The sequence below is a fragment of the Muscardinus avellanarius genome, assembly GCF_963383645.1.
Source record: "Muscardinus avellanarius genome assembly, chromosome: 19".
Taxonomy (NCBI): domain Eukaryota; kingdom Metazoa; phylum Chordata; class Mammalia; order Rodentia; family Gliridae; genus Muscardinus; species Muscardinus avellanarius.
In genome coordinates this window covers 37,090,601-37,102,744 of record NC_137805.1, presented here as the reverse complement: position 1 = coordinate 37,102,744, position 12,144 = coordinate 37,090,601, and the positions used below count along the sequence as shown (strand labels likewise).

The 12,144-nt window shown below is 40.5% G+C and overlaps 1 protein-coding gene across 8 annotated transcripts in view; it reads right to left on the bottom strand.

Annotated features, from left to right (window-relative positions):
* Positions 1-12,144, bottom strand: part of PTPRT (protein tyrosine phosphatase receptor type T) — a gene marked incomplete at both ends in the record, with an annotated part of 1,183,313 nt that overhangs the window by 166,809 nt on the left and 1,004,360 nt on the right. For 7 of the 8 annotated variants that reach the window (XM_080716374.1, XM_080716373.1, XM_080716375.1 and 4 more), the window contains one exon: positions 2,165-2,194. The exons of the other annotated variant lie outside the window; for it this stretch is intronic. In XM_080716374.1, the coding sequence (XP_080572500.1) occupies positions 2,165-2,194 (30 nt within the window). The remainder of the gene's footprint in view (positions 1-2,164; positions 2,195-12,144) is intronic. 8 annotated transcript variants of the gene reach the window in all.

The following is a 12,144-nucleotide window of genomic DNA, read 5'->3' as shown; positions in this document are numbered from 1 at the left end:
TATGCTTCTTATCTTTGATTCCACCACAGCGCCCAGCACAGTGCATAGCACAAAGTAGGTATCCAAAGACTGTACACTAGTTACATATGGAGCAAGTGTGATGCACAGAGGTTGTAACGGGTTACTACATGCTCACACCTACTGAGGAATATCAATTTCGTAAGAAACTCTGGAAGGCCAGAGAAATTCCCAAGTGCTACCATTACTGCCATGACACCTTAGGGTTTCTGAAAGGCGAAAGAGAGAAAACTAACATTTCATGAGCATCAGCTTTGTGTTAGGTACTTTACAAAATCAGCTCGTTCCCTTTCCAAGGTAACTTTATGCGTTAGCGCTGTGACCCTCATCTTAGAGTTAAGAGAAATAAGATTCAAAGAGTTTTGAAAACGTTCTCAAGGCTGTATAACCACTGAGTAGGTGATAGAGAGAAAACTTGAATGCAGAAGTGCATGAGTCCTAAAGCTTATTCTCTTCCATATCACCGGCAGCAGACTATATTGTTTCAGACCTCTGTCTTAGTCGATGTGCCGCCGATCAATTTTTCTTTCTTTGGGATTGGGTAAATCAATCCCTACATACACTGATAACTCTCCCCTGCCTCATTACAAATCTACTCAACTAAGTGTTATTATCCCTCAGTATGGGTAAGTACCTCTTAGCTGACATTTTAATTCTTTAATGTTTTATGCAGATCTCCCAAACAGGCTTGAGCACCATGAGGGTGTATCTCAGAGTCCTAGTCTTTTCTCCAACCACACTTTCTGGAACATACTGTGCTTGATCAATGTTTGTTGAATGAACGGTTGAACAGATGGAAGTTAAGTTCTCCAATACTTGTTGGGGGGGGGCTCATTGGTTCCCATATAACATAATGGTGGTGGTATCATAATCTGATCTGCTCCTTGTGTGGCCCTAACTGAGAAGAGTGTATGAGATAACTATTTTACTGGTCTCATCTTCATCTGTGAGGGTTTCAACAGACAAGAATTGATAGTCATGTCTCTTTTGCAAGGTTGAGTGTACCTGGAATGAGGAGGGATATAAAAGTGGTGGGAAATATCTTTTTCTAGGAGCCAGCCATTCTGAGTTTTAATCCCATTATTTTGTTGTGTCTGGATGTGTAATGAATTCACACACCTCTCTCTGAATCTCAACTTTCCCGAAAAGGAAAATGCCTACTAGAAATGTGGGACTACTTCAATGTTTTTCTAGTTTTTTATTATTTAAGATCAATTGTATACTGATTTTCTCCTTTACCTTCATGTCTGGAAGATCTCTATTTATAAAAAAATATTTACATAGTACAAAATATTGGTAGGCCATGAGTCCTCTGTAATTTCAGAAAATATGAACTAATAGTGTGAGACAATTAATGCTAAACACCAAACAGGCTGGGCGTGGTGGTGCACACTTGTAATCCCAGCATTTGGAAGGCTGAGCCTGGAGGATTGTGGTTTGTGGACAGCCTCAGCTACTTAGCAAGGCCCTTCGCAACTCAGTGAGACCCTGTTTCAAAAAATAAAAAGACTGAAAAAAATAGGGCTGGGGGTGTAGCTCGAAGGTAGAATGCCCCTGGGTTCCATCCCCAGTACTGCAAAAATAAATAAATAAATAAATACCAAACAGTTTTAGCCCTAAACAATGACCATACATATTTCTGTCACCTGTGAGGCTGAATATAGATAAAGTCATGGTTTGCTGCAGTCTTTCTGAAATAGGGAAAGCAACCAAAGGTTAGACTCCTTTCTAACCTTTGAGCCTCCGGGGCTATCCATTTCCCCATGTGGCCAGAAATGGGCTCAGAAGTTGCTGAGATCTGAGATCCTGTCTTATGTGTATAAGTCTTACAAAAGGACCAGACCCCTCGCTCTCTGGAATTCAGGGATTTCTAACTAGAAAAATTGCATTCACAAAGGAGAAACAGCCCCATACAACTCCAGAAATGGGGGGGGGGAGTTTAAGATGGTCGAAGCATAACAGACTTGGACAATGGCGGTGCATTTCAAATGGAAAACATCTACGAAAAACAAAAACTGCAGGGCTACAGGTGACTTAGACAGAACTGATATGAGGAACCAACAGGACAACTGGCTGGTGCAGGAAATGCATGCTACAGGTTCTCTTTTGGGGCACGAAGCAAAGTTAACACCGGCTCGATACTTACAAGTAATAGGAGTAGGAATAAGCATTTCTTCTATATATTGATGGGCAGTCAGATGAAGGAAATGTCCAAAAAGGGGGGAAAAAGAAAAGACAAACAAACAAGAATTAGATTTATATGAAATCTTGATTCTTAGAAATGCATTTATTATTTTAGCATCCCTAAGCTCAAGGAGATGCAGGTTTCTCTTGTAATCATCTTTACTGAGAATCAGTTTCAATGGCAGAAGAAATGAAAGAGACATCCTTTAAGAGAGGAAAACTGCCTCACTGCCTTGTGCAGAGGAAACTGAGTTTATATGTTGTCTGTTCTTGTAATTCGCAAGTTCTTTTTTATGGTCAACTAGTTTCCTTGTAGTTATAGATTTTTTGGTTTTGAATCAGGTTTCTGTGGCATCTCAACTAGCTACAACTCTTTTATGTGACAGCATTCCTCTGATCTAAGCAACACCACAATAACTTCTTAGATCTTTCTCATTTTAGGTGAAATCATACCAGAATCTGTTTAGTAAAGGCCATGCCCTAAGCAAAGGAAGTCCAATAGCCAAAGTCCAAGATGGTTCCCAGATGATCCATCTTACCAGGTACTCAGGCCTAGGTATAGTTACCTCTGTGCTAAGATAGGGCTATCTCTGTGTGACCAATAAGATGTAGTAGGAGTCAGGCATCATGGCACACACCTGTAACCCCAGTACTTGGGAGGCTGAGACAGGGGAATTTCAGGTTTGGGGAAAGCCGGAGAAATGAAAGTGAGATTCTCATCAACTTAGAGACTTTGTTTCTAAACAAAAATAAAATAAAATAAAATGTACTGGAGTGTAGCTCAGAGGTAGAATACCGCTGGGTTTAATCCCCAGTACCATAAAAAAATTGTGGTAGGAGTTATGTTCTGGGAATTTCCAGTCTAGGTAAAAAAAAAAAAAAAAGTCTGTGGCTATGTCCAAATCCTTGTAATTCTCTTGGAACCTTGAGTTTCCCTGTAAGAAGTCCAGCCTCCCAGAGGCCACCATGTAATGTCCATCTAGCCTCTAGTCATTCCAGCTCCAGCCAATAAAGTTACTCTAACTGAGACCCTTAAGAATATGAAGAGAAACAAGTCCTTGCCTTTACGCCTTGACCAAAGTGAAGACTCATGTAAAATGAATAATTGCTGCTCCTTACTTCATTAGATTTGGGGGATAGTTTGTTACACAGCAGTAGATAATCAGGGCAAAATTCAGCCTCATCCTTAAAGAGCACTGTACTAAGAAGGAGGAGTTTCAGTTTGAACAGACCCTAATTTGAATAAAGTCTCTGCTTCCCTACTCTCATCTGTTGCTTAGGTATGATGAACTAGATTAGACGTTTTCAAACTGTTCCCAGGAGCCCAGGGGTTCTGAAGAGCAGGTTCATTACAGTGGGGGAAAAGGCTATTGAACAGGTAGGACTGCTGGTCCCCCACCATCCATCAAAGCTATCCTATCTCCATTTTTATCTGTTTTATAAATTGGAGTTTCATCTAAGATTTCACATGGCTGAGAATTCTCTCTAAAAGAAAGCTTGAAAAATTGCTGCCTTCAATTTCTTTCTAATGTCCCCACTAGCTCTTGGCTTCTGAGAATCACAAACCTCAAAGGAGTCCATGATATTCCCTTTGTTGTAATTTGTCTTATGTTGTAAGAAAATAAATAGGACTGTTTTTTTTTTACCTCAGATTTCACTATACTAGCCAGAAGTGATACATTCAAGGATTGAGAAAAATGCTAGAAAATTCCTATTCCTTACATATCCATCTGAAAAAGCAAAAACAGTTTATCTCTTAAGTTATTTGTTTAATTGCAACCGTCATCTCATTCACTTGTAACAGGAATATAGAGCCTTTAATAAACAAATTTGGTGCTGAGGCTAAACTTGAACCTGCACGTTCCTGTCTCAGCCTCCCAAGTACTTGCATTATAGTCATGCACAGATATGGGAACAAATATTTAGAGACCTCAATTCCTGTTTTCAAGTATTAAGTGATCAAAGCATCTGAGGCAGGGCTATTTTTTCCTCAGCTATTGGCAAAATCCAACCTAAGTCCTATTACCCAGATATAAAGTGACTCTGAGTTATAAGAAGCCTATGCCACCTTGGGAGCCTGAGCTAGGAGAAATGAGCCACCATGCAGTAAGATCTGGCCATCTAAAAATTATTCAATATCCTGGACCAAATAAACAGTGAATGATGAGAGAAAGTGAAAAAATCAGAACTGTGATGGGTGGAAATTGGATGATCCCATGGCAAGTCATCAAATCCCCTTCACCAGCCAAATAGGGTGGTTCTATAAGGAGATCATTCCTTTGCTTCAATATCTGCTGGTTCAGTGCCTAGAAATGTTATTCCTCAGGGACTCAAAGCTCGTGATCCATTTGATGAAGATTTAAAAATATCTGTTGCTATGGTTTAAATGTCTGTTATGAAACTCATGTTGGGACTTCATCTCCAGGTTCATATGCCCATCGTATTGGGCGTTGGGGCCTCTGAGAGGTAAATAGAATCAGGTAAGGTCTCTGGGCGGGGTCTCAATGAAGAGCTGACACAGGCTTGCTCTGTTTTATCATTTTATGTCTTCTACCTCAATGCTACAGCCAGAAGGCCCTCCAGAGACTCTAGGCAAGTGCCAGCACCATGCTCTTGGACTTCCTAGCCTCCAGAACTGCGACAATAAGTTTGCTTTTCTTATAAATAACCCAGGCTTAGGCATCTCATGGAAAATAGACTAAGACACCTGTGTTCTCCAGATTGCCAAGAACATCAGGCTGAGAAGCCAGAGGCCAGTGTTCTAATCCAGTTCTTTTACTTATTCAGTGTGACATCTTGGGCCAGTTGATTCCTCTTTCTCTCCTTCACTTTCTGACCCACGCACCAAGTGGCTGGCAGGGATGATTGACAGTTCATACAGCTTTGAAGAGTAGGAAATGGAGAAACCACAGCACCTTCACACCGTCACTTACAAGCTTCATGGTCTTGAGTGAGTCACTAACTAGCTCTGGGTCCCTGTTTCTCCAGCTCAATTTTGGGGACACTAATTACCTATTTTTTAAGAGTGATTAGAGCCATTAACAATACATCAATTATAAGATATAAGATATTCATATAATATAGCAAATAGGATATGATAGAGTGTTTTATGTAAATTACATTAATATAAAGTAATATTAGACTATACTAATTGACAGCTGGACTATACAAAAGATGGATAAAAGGTAGTTTGAGTTTACATCCCCAGCTCCAGCTCATCCACACATGTAAGGTTTGCTACTTCTTACTCTGGACCCTAGGACAATCTGTCTACTTCTTTTTTTTTTAATACTGAGGATGGAACCCTTGGGTATTCAACCTCTGAGCTACACTCTAGCCCTATTTTTTATTTTTTTTTGAAACAGGGTTTCACTGAGTTGCAAAGGGCCTCATTACGTAGCTGAGCCTGTCTGTGAACTGTGATCCTCCTGTCTCAGCCTCCCAAATGCTGGGATTACAAGTGTGCGCCACCATGACCAGCTTAACTGTCCACTTCTCTAGGAGAAATAAAAATATTAATGGAGCAAGAACAAATACCACTTACTAGGTGCCTGGCATTTCTCTTGTCTCTTATCATACATTAAGTCCCATCTCCCTCGTCACTTCCGTAACTGATGGGTCCTATTATCATCTTCACTTACAGATGAGGAAACTGAGGCCAGCTGGTGAAGTACCTAGCTGAAGCCACCCAGCCAGTAACTGGATGCGATAGCATCATAGCTTTAGAGCTCAAGCTCTCGGCCACTGCATGCTTCCTTAAGGAGGCAGGTATGTGTACACCACAGGCCTTATCCTGTGAGTCCTACTCACAACTCTGAGGAGCGGGCACTGGTACTCTCACGTTTTTGTGTGTGTCTGTTGGTGGTATTGGAGATTGAATCCGGGGCATTCCACATCTAAGCTACACCCTCAATCCGTTTTATGTTTTATTTTGAAACAGAGTCTCACTACGTTGTTGAAAGTCTTGTTATGTTGCCGAGGCTGACTTCAAACCTGCGATCCTCCTGTCTCGGCCTCCCAAATACTGGGGGTACAAGTATACACTATCATATCCCATGTGTTGTTCTCCATTTTAGGTGAGAAATCTGAGGCCCTAAAGAGTCACTCCTCCCTAGGTCAGAGGTTCTGTGTATCTGTGGACCAGCTGCAAAATTTCTATTTGGAAGTGAATTTTCTCTCTGTCTTGCAGATACCTTCTCTGGGGCCTCAGGCTGCACTCAGTTCTCTGATCTTCTGGCTTTTCTGCTCTCAATTTTCAAGATTCATCTCTGCCTGAGCCACCTCCTGACAACATGCCCCCTTCTTCACCTTTAAACCACAACCCAACTCTTCCAAGTATCTTTACTGAGTTGTCCTGAATATCATGTAAAGCCAGCACTATCCCTGATCTGGCTTCCAGGAAACTTCCAGAAAGATGATAACTGAAATTAGTTGAATATCTTTTCTCAAATAAACTGCAAAGTCCTCCAGGGAAACTATCATAAGTCTTCACTCTGTGACCAAACCACAGTTTACATGTATGTGTTCTCTAAACCTTGAAGATTTATTGAAAGTCTAAATTTAAAGGATACAGTGATATTGCAAGTAACATATTGCCTGAAACCAAAAATCCTGAGCAGGAAGACAGCTGTGCTTAGTTAAAAAATAACATTAGCCCCAAACTTAATAAATCACATACCGTGGAATCGTCTCAGCTGGCTGATAAGGTTGACTTTAGGCGCAGTTTACTTTTGTTTCTTACCATTTTAATAGGACGAAGTTGTCCTAAGCACTGATGTGACCACTCACCCATCCATCTATTTCCTAAATCCATCCATTCATGCATTCCTACATTAACTTAGTAATCCAACCATCCACCTATCCATCCAATACATAAATCCACCCATTCACCTATCCATTCATTCACTTATCTGCCCATCTATCCTAAAATCCATCCATCATCCACTCATTCATCTTTCCACCATTAATTCAGCAAAAGCTTCCTGAGGACCTACTATAAACCTGTCTCTGCCAAGTGCTATACATAGACAAATGGGACCTTGATGCAGCCCCTATTTGATGTGAGAGCCAGTCAAGAAAATTACAAGGCAGAGGCTAATAGAAGCTACCATTTAAATAGTAGGCTAGCACTATGTATTAAATGCTATTCTAAGTAATTTGGGTGGACTATTTTATTTAATCCTCACACTAACCCTACGATGCATTGTCATCCTATTTTACAAACAAGAGAAAAGTGACACTCAGAGAGGTTTAACTAACTTGGCCAAATATACATAGTTGGGAAGAAGCAAAGCAGGTATTAGAATCCAAGCATCCTTACTTAAAAAGCCTGTGTTATCACTCTTCTGTTATATTGTCTTCTGGGGGTGAGAACAGAAACACATGGCAACACAGGAAGTCATGGGAAAAAATCTGAAGAGGGTGTAGGAAAAGCAGGAAAAGTGGACTGGAATCTATGATTCTTGAATTGTAAAGTCAAAGGAAGCTAGATTGGAGGAGGGATGTTTTAAGTCAGATCGAAGGGTTTTGTGAACTGGGTAGTGGGATAGCAAAGTGGGAATTTTAGAATATTGGAAGCACTTGTTCCCAAAATCCTTGAGGAGCTTGGTGTCAGTTCTTAGGTTGTAGGGAAAATCCAGGGAGTTGACTGGCCAAACACATATTCTATATAGAACATCCCGGCAGGAGTGTAAAGAGACAGAGGACAGATGGGTTGTGGCCATAGAAACTAGAGCACAGGCCAATACAAGAGATGTCGGGGGCCTCCTTTGTGATGACCATGAGAAGAGAAAAGAAAAGGTGAATGTAAAAGGTAGATCAAGTCACAAAATCAGCAGGCAATTAAATGTGAGTACTTTGAAGGGACTTAAAAGTTTCTAACCTGAGTAACTGTTCAGGGAATGTAAGCAGAAAGAGAAGTCTTCCCCTTTGAGGGTGGATGGTAAGAAGTAATCTAGAATGGGGTGAATAGAAGATAGCACATTTCATTTGAGCTGTTTTCTCACCTCAGTGTAGCCATTCGAGGTTGTGCTTCACAATTTAGTATCCCAGCAGATTCTGTTTTTTATTTCATCCAGGTTAGATGGTCTTTAAGAGTGTGGACTCCATCATCAGCTTGCCCAAGGTCAAATCCCAGCTCTGCCACTTATTAACCAGTTGATTCTAGGCAATTTCCTTAAACTCTATGTATTTCAGTTTCCTGATCTATAGCATCCTATAATCTAATCATATGTGCTGCCTCTTTAGCTCACCTAGTAGTTTGCTTTTTAGATTGTGTCACTGTTTTGATGTCTGGATAGAGAATGTGTTCCCTAAAGGCTCAGATCCTGGCACACCTTTTATATACCACCTTCCAACCTTACCACTCTCCTACGATGATATTTGGTATACCACTGATGCTGACTATTGATATTGGGTTTGTGTTCTTGATGTGGGATAGAAGAAATAAACAGGTGAAAGAAAGCATGGGAAGAAGAAGTAAAAAGTAAATTTAATCAAAGAACCTGGTGCTAAGGTTCTTTATACCTTTATTCCCCAAACCAGTTATCCTTCCTAGTCTCATCTCCCTCAAATTCTTGGAAAATCTGTAAATTTAAAGTTAATAAAAAATTATAATTTCCCTGTGCACTGTTAACAAGACAGACACAATATCTTGAGAAACCTATTATTTATGGGATTTTCTAGTTAATCTATTGATCATATTATGTAGACCACAAGGGGCCTGGGGATTGTAGGGATGCCTATACCACCAGAAACTACCTTGTGACTATTGGACTGAGATCATCCTCACCTATCTCCTCCTGTTCACGCCTCATAAAAATCCCTCTATAAAAGAAGAGCCTTTTTATCTTCAAAGGTGCCTCTCTTACTTTTGAGGTAGTCCACATTCTCCCTTTAATGTGTGTTTCTTACGTTACTAAGTAAATCTCTATCTATGTATCTGATTGGCCCGAGTTAAAGTTCTTTTCCCTCATATAAGCCAACAATCCTGCTAATCTAGAATGAGGATTCTACCCTCTCCCATGACATTCTGGGTGAAGTTCTCTTGTATAAGAGGCAGGGCATGGATTATTAACACCATCTCTTAATTTTACTGGGGTATTAAATTCAAAAAGGTTTTAGGCAACCCCAGTATCTGCAAGGTACATTTAAGCTAAGGATGAATCAGAATAAGGAGATGATGGCCCAGGGTAGAAGATGAGATCTGAATACCAGAGGCAAAATAAAGGCAGAACATAACCTGGATCTTCAATGAGGATGAAGAGATCTTAAGATCAAGAAGGGCTCACTTGACAAGGTGTTTTTAGAATTGGTCCTTAAACACAAGTGTCATCTGGTCACATAGGGTGGAGGAATGCAAACAGGAGGAAAGTTCATAAGTAAAACTATAGGGATGGGGTGAAATTAGGAAACTTGCCAAGATCACTGTGACCAAGGAGGCAGCATAGCTTGGCAAAGATCCATAGATGATTTGAACATTTGCTTCTTTCCTTATTCCCACCCCACAATCCTTTGTTACAGCAGCCATTGGAAGATTTTGGAAAAAATAATTTGAGTATGAGTTTCCTTTGGGGAAACATTATTCTGGTTCAGTGTGGAGAAATGCTTGTGGGGAGACTGGTGAGGAGGCTCACGAAATAGTGCAATAGAATTCCTGCCCCACGGAAGAAGAAGTGTAGGGAGAGGGAGAGGAGAAAATATGGCCAAGAGAATGGGAAATTGCAGACTTACAAGAATCCAGAATGAGGAAGCCTCATTTGCCTGACAAGTAAGATGGAAAGGAGTGCCTGTTAATGAATTGGGGATATGTTTGGGAGGAGGTTGAGTAGGAGGTAATACTCTTATCAGACATCTGGGGATTTTCAAGGTAAATATGCAGGGGCAGGTGACACAGAGCAATGAGAATCTAGTGAGAGAGGACTGGAGCTGGAGACACCCATCCTCCTAGCAATCCATCTTCACGACTGCAAAATATTCACCACTGGTAGTGTGACAACCACACAAATGAAGACACAGCAGGTGCATGCAGAGGAGTGTCACAGTGTCTTCCCTGGGAGGGGAGAGTTAGTGGGAAGACCTTGCTGAGGAAGGAGTATTAGAGCCCCACTTGGAAGACCTTGGTGCTGAAGGCTAGAGAGTAATAAGTTTTTAGGCAAAGGGAAAGGTTAAGATATTTTATTCAGGAAAATACATACCCAAAGGCAGAGTAGAGTGAAACCGGGAAAAGACAAGTCCAGAGAGTAACAATGGTATCTGAATCTGGGCCATCGGTTTTCCTGTCTATGACTTTCTTTTTACTAGACCCCTTGGATTGATAACATAGAAATTAGCAGAATTACAGAGAATTACAGAGGGCTCTGGAGCCATAGGGGCTGGGTTTGCATATCAACTCTGCCCAGGACTTTGGTCAACTCACACAACCCTTTCAAAATTCAGTTACCACTTCTTAAACCAAACAAAATCAAATCAACCAACTGGCCAAACAAACAAAAAACTAGAAGTATCACCAGACCTAATACTACAGCAGCTGGAATGAAAAAAAGAACCAATTAGGTCAATGTGTGAGTATTAATTGTAACTCATCTGTTAGCATATTAGTGATTGGGTAAGAGCGGGCTTCATACAGTTGATAGTCATGCATGAGATACTCAAGTGTCCCTGTTGATATTGTGCATTAAATTTTTTTAGGCTGGTACATGGAACAAAGCCTATCTCAACAATTAGTTATTTTGATTTCTAAAACAGCCCTATTTGGCTGCATCTCACGGCTGAGAAAACAAAACCTGGGAATTAAGTTGCTTTTCCAAGAGAAACAGTAATTCAACAGAATTTTAAAATTTGAATATAATTTTTGAGACTTCCAATGCACAGTTGCAAGGTGTCTGCATTCATTGGGCTGGAAGCTACTGTAGGGTAGATACAGATGCCAGAAAATCAATATATGCTCAGAAATACAGATGTATCTCAGAGTAAATTCTTATATTTTTTAACTCAAGACACTAGAAATATGCCCTTTAGAGTTACTGTTTGGACAGACAAGGCATGGTTGATAGGAAGTTCATTCTGGACCAAAAAGAGCAGAGCAAACAAGAGGAGACAAGATAAGGTGACTATAGCCATGCCTGGAAATGACTTTAAACTATCTCTGTAAAGCGGGCATGGTGGTACACACTTGTAATCCCAGTACTTGAGAGGCTGAGACAGGAGAATAGAAGTTTGTGGATACCCTCAGTACTTAGGGAGGCCTTTTGAAACTCAGTGAGACCCTGTTTCAAAATAAAAAATAAAAAATAGGCTTGGGGTTGTGACTTGGAGGTAGAATGCCCCTAATACTATATATATATATTTTTTCTGAGACTATAATGCACTAATAAAAGCATGCACACACACAATTCCTGATTCTTCATCTGAAAAGAATAAAAGGATGGAGTGGTGAATACAAGATTCAACAAGTCCTTGGGTGCCGATCTGCCAAACAGCACCTCTTAGCCTGGTCTGCAGACACGCATGGCTGTGCTTTCAGCTTTGGAGATCATGTTTAGACTCCAGAAAATATGTCTCAAAGCATAAAATTGAACTATATAAAACTTGGGACCATGTCCATATAATTTCATACCCCACAAACAAATATTAGAGCATAAAATTCCAACTATGTTAGTGGCTAATACCTTGAGCCATCAAGATATACTGTTCAAGTCACTAAGACTTGAACTCTCTACCTTAATTTTCAGTGAAGGAACCCACTGTCATGCAGTGTTAAGCTAAGGAATTATACTGATGGCCTCATAATCCTCCAATGATCAGCACCAACAACCCCCATACACACTCGGCCACGATGCCCGAGTTTTGCTTTTGGGGAATAGATGATCTTGTGGTGCCTATTGGTTCTGTCTGATAAACAGTTTTACAGACATGAGAGATGGTAAAGTTCCTTCAGAAGGG